Below are 14,849 nucleotides of genomic sequence, written 5' to 3'. Positions count from 1 at the left end.
TATCTAAAAACATTACTTTAGACATAATGTTGGTGTTGATTTGGTAATATCTTCCTGTAAGGTATAAAAAAATGAGCAAATCTAGACTTAGACTTCTATAGTTTCCCCTAAGAACTGTTTTGACTAAACCTCAGGGATGCAAACTTCCGTGAATTTGTAGTGAATCTTCAGCTTTCTGGTTAATACAAGTAATAATGTAAACAAACGATGGTTCAAGTTCCAAACTTCGTAGATTTCTCAAAATTTTCGATGAACAAAACAGCTCACTCATTACAAAAACTTGTGCTATGGTTTATGGTGGCGAAACTGATTTTATCTAGTTTTTTGTGTACTTCTACCGCCACTGCCGCTCATATTCTTTCTCTTCTTAGCTTGTTGTCCTTTTTGGCGTTCGTCTCTCTTCCTCTTCATCGATTCTTTATGATGTGATTTCCCAACTAAAGACGGTTGCTCTCTCAGAGCAAAGCTCTTGGCGACATGACCCAAGTGAAGCTTCTTTACCACGAAAATGCTTTTGAGCTCTCCCTTGTGAGCTGCATATCCCCTTACCCAAGAGACAAATGCATTCTTTGCCAGGTTCTTCATCTTTGGCTGTGAATAAAACAGCCACAAGCAAGGAGAGGTTTTTTCTACTCTCAAGAGTATAAATCAATCACAGCGAGAGGGAACACACTGAATAAAAACGTACCTCGGAGTAAGTAACGGATTCAAGAGCTCTCTGCAGTGATATAACCCAAGGATGCGATTCTAGGGATATGACCTTTTTGATGCGGGGCATATTGCCGGGTATGGGAAATTTATCAAGTACTTTTAGAAGAGGGTACTCTGTAAGTGATGCACCGTGTTTCTTAAGCTCCTTAAGATAGTCTATTTCAATTGGCTGTAGAAATAACAACGCTTCTCCTTTTTCACCAATACGAGCTGTTCTACCCACTCTGCAACCATGAATCATAACATAAACACACAAGCTCAGAAATTCAAGGTATTATATATTTAAGGCAGCAACGTCAAGTGCTTTTGGAGATTCCAGAATTTACCTATGCACATACTCGGTAGCTTCTCCCGGACAGTCATACTGTATAATACATCTTACTTTAGGGAAATCCAAACCCCTAGCAGCAACATCTGTACTCAAGAGAAGAGCCTGTTTCTCAGTTTTAAAGGTCCCAAACGCAGATCTTCTATCCTCTTGCTCCATACTTCCATGTAACCGAAACGTTTTGCACTTAAGAAACAACTGTTTAGTCCCCTCCTCTTCTTTCCCAGAATTTGGTGGCCATTGGAGTTCACTCAGAAGTGAGTAATGAAAATCTACAGCATCACGTGTCGAAAAGAATACGACTACCTGGAAAAATGCACAAAACCTCATAATAAAAAACAAACAGATATGACAGGAACTTCGGATATGGGCTTGCTTGAAATTTACCTTTTGAGAAGCTTCTCTTTCAAAAAGGTTCTTGAGAACAGAAAGAAGTGCCACAAGCCTTGCACCACATGGCACTGCATATGATATATAATTCTATCAAACTAGAAGCACAGAACAATATAAATAGATTCAAGTGGAGATAACTGTACCTCTAACATATTTCTGCACTAGCTGTGACGGTATGCCATAGTCCTCAGATGAAGGGTTTACGGATTTGTTTACATGAATTACCATATCATCCCCATCAGAGTTAGGAGAGGCAGGGGACTCCACAGACAGATTTTGTTGCAATTTGCTGTTGTCAAGACCAATCATTACCGGATCATCCAAACTAAGTTTTGCAAGGTGGTTAACTTTTTCATTCAATGTTGCTGACAATAACAAGTTCTGCTTCTGAACACCTTTAGGAACAATATTATCCTCTTCCCCTTCTTCGTTTTGCCCAGAACCTAGAAGCTTAATAATCTGTTCTATCTCCTTCCCATAGCCTAATTCGAGAATGCTGTCATAATTCAAAAGAAGAATTAAATAAAGGAAGCACAGGCAGGATCAAGGAAGATATTAACTTTCAGGGTACAGCCTTTATACCAATCCGCTTCATCAAAGATAACCCAACGCAGATTTTTGTGCACGAATGAAGCTGTGTTCTTCAAATGGTCAAGAAGACGTCCAGGGGTTGCAATTAGAATGGATATCCCTGAAATAAAACGGTAAGTCCGGATTCAAAGCGATCATATCACTTTTCACACAAAGAAAAGAATATGCAAAAAATGGAAGAAAATATGGCACCTTTCCTTAACCTAGCCTTTTCTTTAGCCTTTTTCTCTCCTCCCATCACATAGCCAGGGACAATCCAATGGAACCGATGCAGCAGCTTCTCCAAAGTTTCATACACCTGAAGGCACAGTTCCCGTGTGGGCACAATCACCAAAGCTGCCACATAGAAAGTTCAAGCATCAAAATTATCACTTCACCTCCCAACGAATTCTAAATTCAAGCTAGCACAACAGGTCAGGCATATACCAAAAGTTCCATGAGAACGATCAACCTTGGGAGAATAGCCCTGCAAGTGATGGATGAGTGGTGCCAAATACGCTATAGTCTTTCCAGTACCGGTTGCAGCATTAACAAGTCTATACATTTATATATCCCAAGTTAACGGAAACAAACCAAACTTTAAATTATAATCCTAATTCACACAAAAAGAAGATAGAATTTTGTAGAAGAAAGGATACACATCTCGACCAGAGAGAATAACAGGAATTGCTTGAGCTTGTACAAGTGTAGGAGCTTCAAATCCCATCCTTTCTGTATAAATTAACACGGAAAAAAAAAAACATTAAAACTCAGAAATTAAGCTCAGTATATATATATAAACAGAGGATACCAATACAGGCAGAGGCAGAGAGAGAACCTTGGAGCTGGTCAGAGAGCTTGGGATCTAAGCCAAGGGAAGAGAAGGAACATGAAGCAAACAAACCGCTCTTTCCTTTGCTTCCATCTTTAGCTTCTTGCTTTGATTCTCTTGCGGATTGTTGGGTTCTCTTCATCATCTTCTTCTTCGACGAAACAAACGAGTTTTCTGTTTTTTTTCCCTCCGTCTCCGAGGACTCAACGACGACGACACACTGCAATTGCAAGGGTTTTGCCTTCTATACGTCACCGTTTTATCTTTAGGCCTTAAAATTATTATGGGCCTCTCAGTTTCAAAGCCCATTTTCACTTTTTAATGATCGGTGGCCTATCATCTAAGCTTACCGAAAATAGAAAGAACGGTTAAAGTTTGGGTTAGATCGGTTTGGTGTACCCGAATTGAAACACCCCTAGTTCAAACCATGGCTTCAGAAGTCCGAAGATAATACGAATCCCCACTCCCAGATGCCAGAGTCCACGCTTAACAATTGTATACTGGAAAATCCCTTTTATAGACGTATGAGAAAACTTTACACAGATTTGTAAAATGTTTATGAACAATTCACATTCATGAGATTCAGGGCCTAAAATCGATTACAAAAGTCACTTCGAGTCATCTCTATCACTAGCTATCCCTAAACGAATGCAAAGCTCTTGCCGCCTTAAAGCCATCTCTTTGAATATGTGGTCCTCAAAACGATTGTTCCATCTCATACTTCTTCAATCTGCAAAACCAGAAATATACAGACCATACTCAAAATCAAAATCAAGAAAAGTAGTCGAGTCGAGATGGGAATCTAGGAAACATAGAATCAACCTGAGGAAGGTTCATGAGCTCAAGAACAGCCTTAGTCGGGGTCAGTTCATTATCTATTATCTTAGCTACGGCTGTCAAAACCGGCAGCTTCACATTGTATTTCTGTGCTAATGCTATCACTGCCCCGGCAGTTGCTACACCCTCTGCTACCTGCGCAGCAATTGTCATTTGATTCATGGGGTTCAGATTCAACCAATCTTTTTGGTTTCACCATAAGATCATCAGTGAGAAACACACCTGACTCATAGAGCTTAGTATGTCATCTAGTGTCTCCCCTGACCCTAACCTAACTCCAACTGTTCGGTTTCTTGAAAGATTTACAAAACACGTGAGCATTATGTCTCCAGTTCCTGATAAACCAGTTATGGTTGTTGGCTTTGCACCCATCTTCACACATACAAAACGGAAAAACCCAGAGAATGCAATATAACTCAGGATTTAGTACTCATCGTGGTAAGTTTCTTGGATAAAAACCACTTTCAATGAAACTATTATATAAACATTAAATTTACTACCTTTGTGGCTAACCATCTTATCTCTGAACAACCTTGGGATACAAGAGCTGCCATAGAGTTGTTACCGAGATTCATTCCATCAACAATTCCTGCAGCTATTGCTAGAACATTCTTCAGGGCACCGGCAATTTCCACGCCTGTAACATCACTGAAATGATCAGAGGTTACAAGCTGAGTGCACAAAAATCCCTCAAAGAAGTAAGTAATTAACCATTAGAGCTCAGCCATGAATACCGCACATACACAAGACATGAATAGACTATCAAGCAGGTGGATAAACGGTTATAATCCCAGCGCAGCAGAGAAATACATCCAGAAATCATATAAACCAATGGACCCTGATTTTGAAATGTTGTACCTGGAAGTGTTTATTCTCAAGTAACTAGAAGCCAGAAGCTGCTGAACAGCATTTGCCAATTTCTTATCTTTCGAGGCAACCACCATTGCTGGCAAAAAAGATATACCGAAAGGAAAAACATAACAGCATTCAGCAATAGAAACCTATATAATGCTATTTGAATATAAACGAAAGAAGAACAAGAGTGAAACCCGTTGGTAAATTGTTCATCAGCTCCAGAGCAAATGACGGGCCAGAAAGTGCAACGAAAGGTTGCCTTGGATTCTTAAGGGCAGTAGGAATTATCTGAGACATCATCCTAAGAGTATTAAGCTCCAGACCTTTGCTAAGAGATATAATAGGCAATCCTGGATCAACATAATCGGAAATTCCTTCTAGATATGATGAGCTAAACTGCGACAAACAAACCGCATTAATCAGCAGAACATAGAAGCAGATAAACCAAAATACAAAAAAAAAAAAAAAAAACAAAAACTCAATCCGCTTTAAACCTGGACAGGTACAGCATGGAGGCAGTAATCAGCATCAAGCAATGCAGCTTTCGCATCAGTTGTGGCAATCACATTCTCAGGTAACTTGTGCTCAGGGAAGTACTTACTGTTAACCAAGCACAATTCGAACAACATCAAAATTGTCATCGTGAAGTCGCATTATGAATTGTGTTTGGATAAAATCAAACGCTATAGAAAGTACCAATTATGGTGGTTCTCGTTGATAGATTGGCAAATAAAAGAGTCACGCACTAGCATATTAACCTCTAATCCCTCTTTCCTTCTAGCTACATGAGCAGCCATTGCAGTACCAAACGAACCTCCACCAAGAACAACAACCTAAAAATCCCCAGATTCTTTTCAAAATCCTTTGAAAGGAAAACGAAATCAAAGAAGAAAGAAACTGAAGATAACGAAAACCTTGCGAGTGCGCTCAAGAACATCGGTTTTGGCTTTAGCGCGCCAAGAACGAGACCATCGAACCAACTTCTCCCAGGCAAGACGAACCACTTTGCGCTGGTCACGGCTGGTATCGATGATATCAGGAGGGCCAGTGATGGAGTCAGCTTCGGGAATTACATTGGGAGAAGAAACGCAGCGGACGGAAATAGCGTAGTGTTTAGGAAGCGGTGGATGCTTGCCGGAGAAGTGGAGGTCTAAGCATGCAGGTTGTACCGAAGCCGCCATTTTCGCAAGAGACTTGGAGAGGACCCAACCAAATCGGAAAGATTGAGAGAGCGAGCGAGCGAACGAGAGAGAGAGAGTGAACAGAATCTTTGTTCGTCCTTTACAGTTATTCTTGGCCCGTCACAATACTAAGTTGGGCCTTTATCTCATTTGGGCCTCAGATTAAAACGCTCTGGCCTTCAGTCCTAATAGAAAAAAGTGTGTTTCTTTCTTTTTTTCGATGAGAAAAATGTGTTTCTTTGTAATTTCAGAATTTTTCTAGTTTTAAATTTAAGTATTAAAAATTTTTGATTTCGCCTTTGAATTCGATTATTTTCTGATAGATCTTAACATTTATTATATATTAAAAAAACTGGTTTAGTTTGCTAGCCTGAAAATTTATGTTAGTATCGTTGTTGGTTGAGTCCATGCATCGTCCAAATTCAAATCCGCATAAAGCATGTAATTAATTATAAAAATCGATATGTTTTTTTTTTAAAATTGAGTTTGTTTAATATAATTTCAAAAAATCAAGTTTGAAGTAAGAGTTTGTCAGTTTGTAGGTAAGAATATTTTGGTAATTCAAATTGGATCGGTGTTTAGTTTACTCAAATGAAAGACCCTTTATTAATAACCAATAGCTAGCTAATGTAATAAGCTAGACTCAAATTCAAAAATTTCAAAACAAGTAATTAGGTCAGATATTGGTGGCACTGAATTCCGAGATACATTATCCAAATACGTATGCAACCTCCTCAATCGTCTCCGCTAATTTTCCACCTTTCTTGGGACAGATTTATTGAAATTTGATAACGTGTTCCATATAATCTCTACGTATATAGGGTTTGTTCCACTCTAAAAACAAATTCATGTTTATTGTACTATACTAGAAATCGTGCGGTACATACATACACAGATCCGGAAAGCATTATGCACGTAGTCCATAAGCACAAAAAGAATTAAAAGGTGAAAACATATAACAAAGATCTTGGGTTAATATTTAACCTTTTACCAAAAAAAAAAAAATAATAAATAAATCTTGGTTAATAATGCTATAAGAACTGGGACACGTGTTATATGATGTTGAAAGCTCCAATGGAGACGTACAATACAAGTCTCCTAAAAAAGTATTATTCTTCTTGAGGAGACAATTTCTGATATATCCTCTCTACGTACGTTTTAGAGACTTTCAACTTCTTTCTCTCTGATCTCTCTCTCCCTCTCTCTCTCTCTCTCTCTCTCGGAGAAGAAAAAATGTTCAATCGTCTTTCCTCATCCGTTAAATCTTCTTTGACTTTCTAAAAGCAAAACTTGACAGCTCATTCACAAGAGATTCCGGTAAAGGTAAAGGGGAACCCAATAAGTTTTATCTTTCTTAAAACATGCCCCTCGTCGTGATTCAGTTGGGATTTTTTTGCATTTATATATACTGGTCTCGTTATTCGGAATTTGTTATATGTTACAAAAAGTGAAATCTAAACCTTTCTTGCTGCACAAGATTTAATATTATGTCTTTTCATTCTTCTCTTTCGCCGCAGGAACGATGTCAATCCTATGCAACAACGGCAGAAAAAGAGACAAGAGAAAAAGAAAAGAGAAATTAGAAACAACGACGATAGAAGAGGATCATCAATGTTGTTGCGTGTGGCCTCCATTTTCAATGGTTAGGGGAATAAAGAGATGTTTCTTCCTCTCATGTTATCCATTTATTCGCTGTTTAGGGTTGGAACACAGAAGACATCGTCATCATCTTCATCACCACAACCATTTTCTATGATATTTGTTTATAAGCTTGAGATTACTACTATAGGCATATATATATGAAGACATTTCTTGGTTTCAAGAAACAAAAAACAAAACAAAAATTGTAAAACTAATTGAAAATAAGAAATCAAGAAGACAATGGAATGTTTAGGTTAGAGCTAAACTTTAATCTCTCATATGGATGGTTAGCTTCTGCAGTTCATGAGCTGACATTTAAGTTTCTCAACATCAGACAGTTTGAGAGGCTTCTGCATAAACATTTGAGCTCCACTCGCTAAGCATCTGCGGTTTTAAAAGCCAAAAACAGACCATAAAGACATTGATCTTAATAAACTAATTACTTCCACAATAAGAAACACAGAAAGTACTAGATCTTAACCAGATCTCAGTTGTTCTTACTTGTTGATGCGAGTAGGAATATTCTCTGAAGACATTATCACAACAGGGACCTCTTTCAGATATGATGACTCCTGCTACAGATACACACGGAAGAGATTGTCAGATTGAATAATTACCGATATAATTGTATATATGAATTTTGGTTCCAAGAAGCTGGTATATATGTACCTTCACTTTCTTGAGTAGCTCGAAACCTGTCATTCCAGGCATACAGTAATCTGTGATGATTAGATTCACCTTCAAATCCTGCATTTTTGAGTTATTATCATAGACCATGGTATATATCAATGAGGTATAGATCTTGAATGATTTAATACGTGTTTTTTTGTTTGCTTACGTTGTTGGTCGTCAGTGCATCAATATGTTGATTTTGATCTCCCAAACCCAAATACTCCAATGCTCTAAGCGCATTCTCTGCTGTTGTCACTGCAATAATACACATTTTAAAAACAATGAGTACAAAACAAAGAAAATAACGTACAGTGAATTGAAAAGGTGAAAAGAGAGATGGAATTAACCTTTGCAAGAAGAGATCTTGAGCAACCTCTCAACGAGTTTACGGTCGATAAGATTATCATCAACAGCTAAAACATGAATCTCTTCATGATGATCATCATCATAAGCAACCTCCATCAACGACGACGAACAAGAATCTCCGGAACTGTTCATCTCCTTAGCGATGTCAAGTAACTGAAATAAAGAGAAAACAATTTGACAATAAGCAAAGACTGACTCTAGAGCCTCAATACTACAAAAAGCCTCGCAGACGACATTGCTTTTAATTCTTCACCACTACCTCCAATAAAAAGAAAGAAAACAAAATAAGACAAAACACATAGACAATGAAGAAAGAAAGTGACAGACTCAGAAGTGTGCATGTATGAATCATGTGAATGTGGTGATGGTATTTATGATGGTTTCTTTCTCTTGATTTTGGTGGGTGAAGAATTTTCCATTATTATTACCAACTTCATGATATATCTATATACTATTGCCCAAGAATAAATTAATAAAAAAATAGAAAAAAAAAAAAACAGAGCATGAGGAAGAGATTGCATCAAAGGATATCACGGATATTTCGTGATATCTTATTTTTAGGGGTTTATAGTTTCAAATACCAGTCGTCGTTATAGTTTCATATACAACTTGTCTTTTTGTGTTTTGAGTTACGACATCTTCTTCTTCTAATCGTGTGGGGTTTCTCTATTATTTCTTTTGGACCACTTTTAAATTTGTAGAGATGCATGCAACTGAAAAATATGATATGACTAGAGATTTATTCGGTAACAATCTCTCTATAATAATTATATGCCAAGAACTGATTCGATATGATTTTGGATTCGTAGAATAATAATAGCCAAAAAAAGATCAAATTTTGTTTTATTTTTTTCCCGGGGACAAAGTATAAAAGATTTCGTGTGTGTTTATTATAAGAAAGAAGTTGTGTGTTTGCTATGGAGGACTGATTCTTTGAGAAGCTAAATAAAGAAACATACAATTGTGTCCAGTTCACAGTCGTGCGGATCTTGTATCAGCTGATCAGATAAATCTTTAGATATTATAATACAACTTTTTTCTTAATTTTTTTGTTTTTTGGGAGGTTAGATCCTTGGAATACAATAAGTTGAAAAAGGAAAATATGATAATGATCTTTTGTCGCAAATGGACCACCAATCTCTTCTAGAGATCCTCATGGGCCATCTCTAAAGATTCTTTATCCCTCTTTTTAACTTTTGTAATAAGATCATCATATTAAGAATCATGATCATAGGAGATTGATTGTTTCATGTATTTGAAGTAATACAAGTTTAATTTGAACTTCATGAGATAATCCCCTATTTTTCATGATTTTATTGAGATGAATTAACTTAAATACAATTGATTTGATGGTCAATACTGGTTTAGTTTATCTAACTGAAGCTAACATAAGTAGCGAACTGGTTCTCTGTAGACAGTATGCCAATCCTGACATTTAATGGTGGACTTGCACAGCCTGATCAAAAGGAGAAAGAACACGGAACTGACCAAAACCAAACTCTAGTAGCAGACAGCTCATAAAGAAAAAGAGAGTCAAAACAGTTTAACAAGAACAAAAGTTAGAGAGACTCATTCGAATTGTGACAAAACATATCTTCTTTTCCAACTGAGTTTTGTGAATATCAAAGACATATGTAAGAAAAGAGAAAGAAGTATAAAGTTCACTACTTGATGGTAGCCTTGGGGATGCTGGAAGTGCAAGGTCCAGCTGAGGTCATGAATGGTATGCCTTTGTATGTGGCTACGCCATTTTCATCAGTGTAGAGACCCTGCAATTGCGTGTGATTAACCAAATTTCCCGTGAGATTGGATGTTTATATATAATTATGTAAAAACAGTACTCGCATGTTTGGTTTGATTAAGTCTGAAACCTAAAAAAGGGCATGAAGCATATACCGGTGTTATCTTCTCTAGTTGCTTCTTTTTAGGGTTTAGTACATCTTCTGGCTTCCCTTCAATCCTAGATCAACATTACGGAAAAGGGCCCTTGAGTTTGCGATAAACAGGAAAAAAAGGAAAAAGGAAAGATCTTATTAATGTTAACGATATACCCTGAAAATGATACACGCTCTCCTGGTTTAGCCCCAGCAGGTGGCAGCAACGGTTCTACCACCGAGTGATCTTCATTTGAAGCACAAAGAACCTGTGGCAAAGAAACAAATAACATAGAAGAAGAGCTAATGTGAGGGTGTTGCAAAACTTTGATCGTTGATCAACTGGATTGAGGCGGATCGAAGAAAGCATTACCAGTCCTTGTGACATAACATCTCTTAGCTTTCCAGGTTTGACATTTGTGATGAGCGCAACAAGGCGGTTCTTCATCATCATAACCCAGCAATCAGGAAACCATAGGTTAGTAACTTTAAATTTCAAGAACCGGACCAATTTATGGATTGATAAACCAAATTTATTATTGTTATTTGTAATCATGGCATCACTATACCGCTAGATCATCGGGATTGCAGAACTTTGCTAAGCCACTAACTACTTGCCTCACTTTTTCCTCCCCGACATCTATTTCTTCCACCAGCAAACTGCATTATACATAAGACAAGTCTCAAAACATATTAAAAGCTAATCTTTAACAGAGCCACAATATTGAAATGTTTTGGCCACAAACCTATCTGCTGATGGGTGCTTCCATGCTTTGCGAATTAGACCGACCTGGATATTAAGCAAACTGACACTAAGCTCCACGTCTTTGTTAGCTGGTTCTGTTTCAGCGGGTTTTTTCTTTTCTTTTTTGGCATCCTTCTCTTTTGTAGCCTTTTTCTTTGGTTCCTACACATACACAAAAAAAAGGGAGGGAACATCAGATTCTACAATATAAATAGACTCACAGTCTAATATATACCACTTAAAATTTAAAATTAGTACCTCAGGCTCAGTTTTCTTTGTGATCGGCTGCACTTCTGACTTGTCAACAGGCTTTACACCTTCCGTAGCTTTTTTTGCATTGGAATTTGCTTCCACCTTAGGAACACTTTTTGATACCTGCGTTTAAAGGAAAGACATCAGAAAACCATTTGCTCATCGTGAGTGAAAGGAAAGGACAACGTGTAATTCATATGGAAAGATGTAAAACTAAGGAATTGGTATGAAAAGATAATTCACCTCAAAGTCAAACACTGATAACTTCACAGGAATTGGAGCAAATAATGTTGATAAGTCTTCTTTATTCTGTAAAAATAAGATAATGAGCAGCATTTATCAGTACAGCAGAAATAACAAGGTAAGATAAAGTGAAAGGTTGAAGTTCAGAGAGTGCAAAGATTATATGTAATAGTCGCTAACGCCTACACATAAAGTAGTCCTCCATAGATTTACTCATTTACAGACTACATTGGCGCAATCAAGTACTGATAATTCTATGATGTGGAACCTACCTGGATGTAATTTATCCATCTTATGACATGTGGTACTTTCTCCTTGTCTGAATCTGAGAGGCCAAGCTGGGAACAGTAAGTCAAACAGAGAACAATTAGTCTGTAAGGCCGCCTTTAGTTAACATTTTATGAAAATTTCATCTTGGAATATTTAACGAAAAACATAAAATTACTCAGGAACGAATGATAATTAAACTATGGATTTAAAAGAAGTGGTACCACTGAAGAATGCAAAGCTGAAAACACAGCAACATCAGCTGCTGATGGCGTCAATCCATTTCCCAAGAGTACCGACTTGGTAGCTAACTCAACATTCAACTTTTCAAGAGCTGCAAAGCAATCCTTGGAAATTGCAGGGAAAGCTTCCGAAAAATCCAGCCACTTCAAAACCTGAAATATGTCATTACTTTTCAAATGTGAAATGCTAACGCTTTATGCAAAAGAGAGCCAATGAATACTCATCATCCATCACCACACACAAGGCATTGCATCACAGCACAAACAAACTAATCCTTCACTTTCTCAAAATATGGTACAAATTTCATCACAGCGCAAATAATCTTCCACTTAGAGTTTGGCATTCATATCGTTAGGTACACATTTCAATAAATTACCTCGTTGTTTTGTGCAGACACTTCCTTTCCAGATGCCTTCAAAACATTAGAATAAAGCGTCTTGACATCACTCTGACTAGCTCCGCCCAGAAAATTTTCCTAAGAAAATGAATAAAATTATTTTCAGAAACAACGCAAAAATCATTCCTGTTTATTTAGGATAAAAAAATGAGGGACTGGTGTAAGTTCTGGATGACGGATAAAAATGATCAACACAGACACAGTGTGCCATCAATGCCATGCAAACCCAATCCAAACAAACCATAAACTCCCAAGTTAGAAAGGTTCTTCCTTTTTCATAAACCAGCTTAATGCACAAGTGCAAACACTGATAAACCTAAAATATGGCACACAATCTTTAAAATTGAATCAATACCCAATCATAAAATGTTTGAGTTTTCTTGATTAACTAATTCAATACATGATCATACACATAGTCAGCTACCAAGCAAGAGCTCAAAGAAAAAATTGAAGATTTTGAGATGGCATCTTCTTCACTTACCGGATCCAAGGAGAAGTGTTTACAGAGAGCTGACAGAATCATCTGCTTCGTCTTTGAATCCATTGTGAAGTTCTTCTCTTTCGCTATTTCCGAAATTTGTGTTCTTCTTCTTTTGGGGTTCTTCGCTGAATCAAAAAGCACAACACTGCATTTCTTCGATAGGGTTTATGCTTGATATAACGGTCTTAACGGACTTCCAACTAACGGCGTTATCTCCACCTCTAATGGGCCAGAAGAAAAATATTAGTAGCCCATTAATATTTTCTCATTATGGGCTTTACCACCGATGAAAAACAATCATTAATAAAAAAATAAATAAAAACGAATTAATCTTTTTTTTTTCCAGAAATTACCTCTCAGAACTCAGATTCTTCAAAGCCCTAGACCGTCTTCGTCTTCTACGACGGCAAATTCGTTGAAGCAGTTTCGTCGATTCCGGCCTCACTGAAGCGGCGTGAATCGACGCTTGTTACTCCGGCGACCAGGCCTTTGAGGCGATTTCTGATTAACTTCCGGCGACAATGGCAAACAGAACAGATCCGTTGGCCAAGAATATCAGAGGGACGAATCCACAGAACCTGGTAGAGAAGATTGTGAGGACGAAGATATATCAGCATACTTTTTGGAAGGAACAGTGTTTTGGCCTCACTGCGGAAACGTTGGTTGACAAAGCTATGGAGCTTGACCATCTTGGTGGAACCTTTGGTGGTAGCCGCAAGCCTACTCCGTTCCTTTGCCTCATACTGAAGATGCTCCAAATCCAGCCTGAGAAAGAAATTGTCGTCGAGTTCATCAAAAATGATGATTACAAGTATGATTTCTAACCAGAAGCTTAGTCTTGTTTTAGTTGATTCTTAAGCATATATGTTTTGAATGTATCCCAAATCTGGGTATGTCCATGTAGGGTAAATTGCAGCTAGCTTGAGTTGTTTCCTACGTTTTGAATTGAATGTTATAAATGTTGATTATTGAGACGATTTAATCTCTTGGTTTCTGCAGATATGTTCGTATTCTTGGTGCTTTCTATCTCCGGCTTACCGGGACTGATGTTGATGTCTATCGTTACCTCGAGCCTCTCTATAATGACTACAGAAAAGTGAGACAAAAGCTACCTGATGGGAGTAAGTTTCATTTTCTTTCAATGGATCCGTTGTAATCTTTTGATTGATTTTTGCCATAACCAATTTGATCTCTTTTGGTTTGGAATAGGGTTTTCGTTGACACATGTGGATGAAGTCATTGAGGAACTTTTAACCAAGGATTATTCTTGTGATATTGCAATGCCACGTTTGAAGAAAAGGTTTGTTCTTTAACATTTCTCTCTAGCTGAGTTTTAATCTTTGGTTTCTGCAGTATATTACGAGTGTTAACTTTTCAATGTGATGATAGGTGGACGCTTGAACAGAATGGTTTATTAGAGCCAAGGAAAAGTGTTTTGGAAGATGACTTTGAAGAAGAGGAAGAAAAGGAGGAGAATGAAGGGATGGCTGATGGATCTGAAGATGAGAAGGTCACTGCTTTATTCTGTGATAATTAGTATTTCTTCTCTTTACTATTTCTATCTAGCAGCTCTTACGTTGATACCATTTGCTTCCTCATTTATAGGATCATCACCGTAAGAGTCCTGAAAGAGAAAGAGAAAGAGAAAGAGATAGAGACAGAGACAGGAGACGCGACAGTCATAGACACAGGTATCTAAATCCGTGTTCTTTGCTAAATACATTTCTATACTAGTTACCATCTCTATTAATTCTTCCTTTTGATTTTCTTTGTTGCTTATGATTGTGGAAGCTGTTTGATCTATCTAGCTAATGCTCGTGCATCATGTCTAGTATTATCTCTTTTGAATGTCTGTTTCCTCTATGGCATCTTAAGCCATCATTGGTAACATACAGCTTCCGATATTGAAATTGTGGAGATCCTTCCAGGTTTCTCTGTACTGACAGTGTACAGAGAGAAGT

General features: G+C 37.5%; 5 protein-coding genes and 1 long non-coding RNA gene across 9 annotated transcripts in view; 2 read left to right on the top strand and 4 right to left on the bottom strand.

Annotated features, from left to right (window-relative positions):
- Positions 1-135: 135 nt before the first annotated feature.
- Positions 136-3,045, bottom strand: LOC17889499 (DEAD-box ATP-dependent RNA helicase 17). Its single transcript, XM_006295343.2, has 10 exons — positions 2,841-3,045; positions 2,662-2,734; positions 2,450-2,559; positions 2,216-2,359; positions 2,015-2,123; positions 1,576-1,928; positions 1,427-1,500; positions 1,038-1,345; positions 689-935; positions 136-591 (listed from the first exon to the last, which is right to left on the bottom strand). Exons 1-10 carry the CDS (start codon positions 2,977-2,979, stop codon positions 313-315), a joined length of 1,836 nt encoding a protein of 611 aa, XP_006295405.2. The 5' UTR covers positions 2,980-3,045; the 3' UTR covers positions 136-312.
- A 282-nt stretch (positions 3,046-3,327) lies between these two features.
- LOC17889816 (glycerol-3-phosphate dehydrogenase [NAD(+)] 2, chloroplastic) lies at positions 3,328-5,770 on the bottom strand. The gene is made up of 9 exons (XM_006294146.2): positions 5,441-5,770; positions 5,223-5,359; positions 5,021-5,126; positions 4,721-4,922; positions 4,530-4,617; positions 4,172-4,319; positions 3,894-4,043; positions 3,657-3,806; positions 3,328-3,564 (listed from the first exon to the last, which is right to left on the bottom strand). Exons 1-9 carry the CDS (start codon positions 5,705-5,707, stop codon positions 3,550-3,552), a joined length of 1,263 nt encoding a protein of 420 aa, XP_006294208.2. The 5' UTR covers positions 5,708-5,770; the 3' UTR covers positions 3,328-3,549.
- Positions 5,771-6,864: 1,094 nt separating this feature from the next.
- Positions 6,865-7,613, top strand: LOC111830999. The gene is made up of 2 exons (XR_002834284.1): positions 6,865-7,030; positions 7,225-7,613. It is a non-coding gene; the product is annotated as an uncharacterized LOC111830999 (long non-coding RNA).
- Positions 7,539-8,895, bottom strand: LOC17887847 (two-component response regulator ARR16). Of its 4 annotated transcripts, none has more exons than XM_023784287.1 (6): positions 8,646-8,895; positions 8,368-8,539; positions 8,187-8,275; positions 8,018-8,095; positions 7,850-7,923; positions 7,539-7,732 (listed from the first exon to the last, which is right to left on the bottom strand). In XM_023784287.1, the coding sequence occupies exons 1-6, from the start codon at positions 8,736-8,738 to the stop codon at positions 7,636-7,638; spliced, it is 603 nt and encodes a 200-aa protein (XP_023640055.1). In that variant the 5' UTR covers positions 8,739-8,895; the 3' UTR covers positions 7,539-7,635. The 4 variants fall into 4 exon arrangements, with proteins under 4 accessions (XP_023640055.1, XP_006295142.2, XP_023640056.1 ...); XM_006295080.2 differs by having other exon boundaries at positions 7,850-7,920; XM_023784288.1 differs by having other exon boundaries at positions 8,714-8,893.
- A 975-nt stretch (positions 8,896-9,870) lies between these two features.
- Positions 9,871-13,030, bottom strand: LOC17890345 (aminoacyl tRNA synthase complex-interacting multifunctional protein 1). The gene is made up of 12 exons (XM_023784284.1): positions 12,889-13,030; positions 12,387-12,485; positions 11,992-12,162; positions 11,773-11,838; positions 11,501-11,566; positions 11,264-11,380; positions 11,007-11,167; positions 10,830-10,920; positions 10,634-10,702; positions 10,438-10,529; positions 10,283-10,346; positions 9,871-10,155 (listed from the first exon to the last, which is right to left on the bottom strand). Exons 1-12 carry the CDS (start codon positions 12,949-12,951, stop codon positions 10,051-10,053), a joined length of 1,164 nt encoding a protein of 387 aa, XP_023640052.1. The 5' UTR covers positions 12,952-13,030; the 3' UTR covers positions 9,871-10,050.
- A 218-nt stretch (positions 13,031-13,248) lies between these two features.
- The window catches only part of LOC111830998 (pre-mRNA-splicing factor 38), a 2,487-nt gene continuing 886 nt past the window's right edge, over positions 13,249-14,849 (top strand). Inside the window, exons 1-5 of the mRNA XM_023784285.1 lie at positions 13,249-13,699; positions 13,888-14,009; positions 14,098-14,188; positions 14,278-14,398; positions 14,494-14,579. Coding sequence (XP_023640053.1) covers positions 13,410-13,699; positions 13,888-14,009; positions 14,098-14,188; positions 14,278-14,398; positions 14,494-14,579 — 710 coding nt within the window. The 5' untranslated portion in view covers positions 13,249-13,409. The remainder of the gene's footprint in view (positions 13,700-13,887; positions 14,010-14,097; positions 14,189-14,277; positions 14,399-14,493; positions 14,580-14,849) is intronic.

Source organism: Capsella rubella, unplaced genomic scaffold (genome assembly GCF_000375325.1).
Source record: "Capsella rubella cultivar Monte Gargano unplaced genomic scaffold, Caprub1_0 scaffold_4, whole genome shotgun sequence".
Lineage (NCBI taxonomy): Eukaryota > Viridiplantae > Streptophyta > Magnoliopsida > Brassicales > Brassicaceae > Capsella > Capsella rubella.
This window is presented reverse-complemented; position numbering and strand designations above follow the sequence as displayed.

Excerpts from the sequence above, each read along its gene's own strand:
- LOC17889499 (XM_006295343.2), bottom strand. The coding sequence starts at position 2,979 with ATGATGAAGAGAACCCAACAATCCGCAAGAGAATCAAAGCAAGAAGCT. Across the intron at positions 936-1,037 it reads GCTACCGAGTATGTGCATAG|AGTGGGTAGAACAGCTCGTA; the intron begins GTAAATTCTGGA and ends TCATGGTTGCAG. Across the intron at positions 592-688 it reads AATCCGTTACTTACTCCGAG|CCAAAGATGAAGAACCTGGC; the intron begins GTACGTTTTTAT and ends TTTTATTCACAG.
- LOC17889816 (XM_006294146.2), bottom strand. The coding sequence starts at position 5,707 with ATGGCGGCTTCGGTACAACCTGCATGCTTAGACCTCCACTTCTCCGGC. Across the intron at positions 5,360-5,440 it reads TTCTTGAGCGCACTCGCAAG|GTTGTTGTTCTTGGTGGAGG; the intron begins GTTTTCGTTATC and ends GGGGATTTTTAG. Across the intron at positions 4,320-4,529 it reads TTGAGAATAAACACTTCCAG|TGATGTTACAGGCGTGGAAA; the intron begins GTACAACATTTC and ends TGATCATTTCAG.
- LOC17887847 (XM_023784287.1), bottom strand. The coding sequence starts at position 8,738 with ATGATTCATACATGCACACTTCTGAGTCTGTCACTTTCTTTCTTCATT. Across the intron at positions 8,276-8,367 it reads CAAGATCTCTTCTTGCAAAG|TGACAACAGCAGAGAATGCG; the intron begins GTTAATTCCATC and ends GTATTATTGCAG. Across the intron at positions 8,096-8,186 it reads ATGCACTGACGACCAACAAC|GATTTGAAGGTGAATCTAAT; the intron begins GTAAGCAAACAA and ends TCAAAAATGCAG.
- LOC17890345 (XM_023784284.1), bottom strand. The coding sequence starts at position 12,951 with ATGGATTCAAAGACGAAGCAGATGATTCTGTCAGCTCTCTGTAAACAC. Across the intron at positions 12,163-12,386 it reads TGTCTGCACAAAACAACGAG|GTTTTGAAGTGGCTGGATTT; the intron begins GTAATTTATTGA and ends GACATATTTCAG. Across the intron at positions 11,168-11,263 it reads CAAAGAAAACTGAGCCTGAG|GAACCAAAGAAAAAGGCTAC; the intron begins GTACTAATTTTA and ends GTGTATGTGTAG.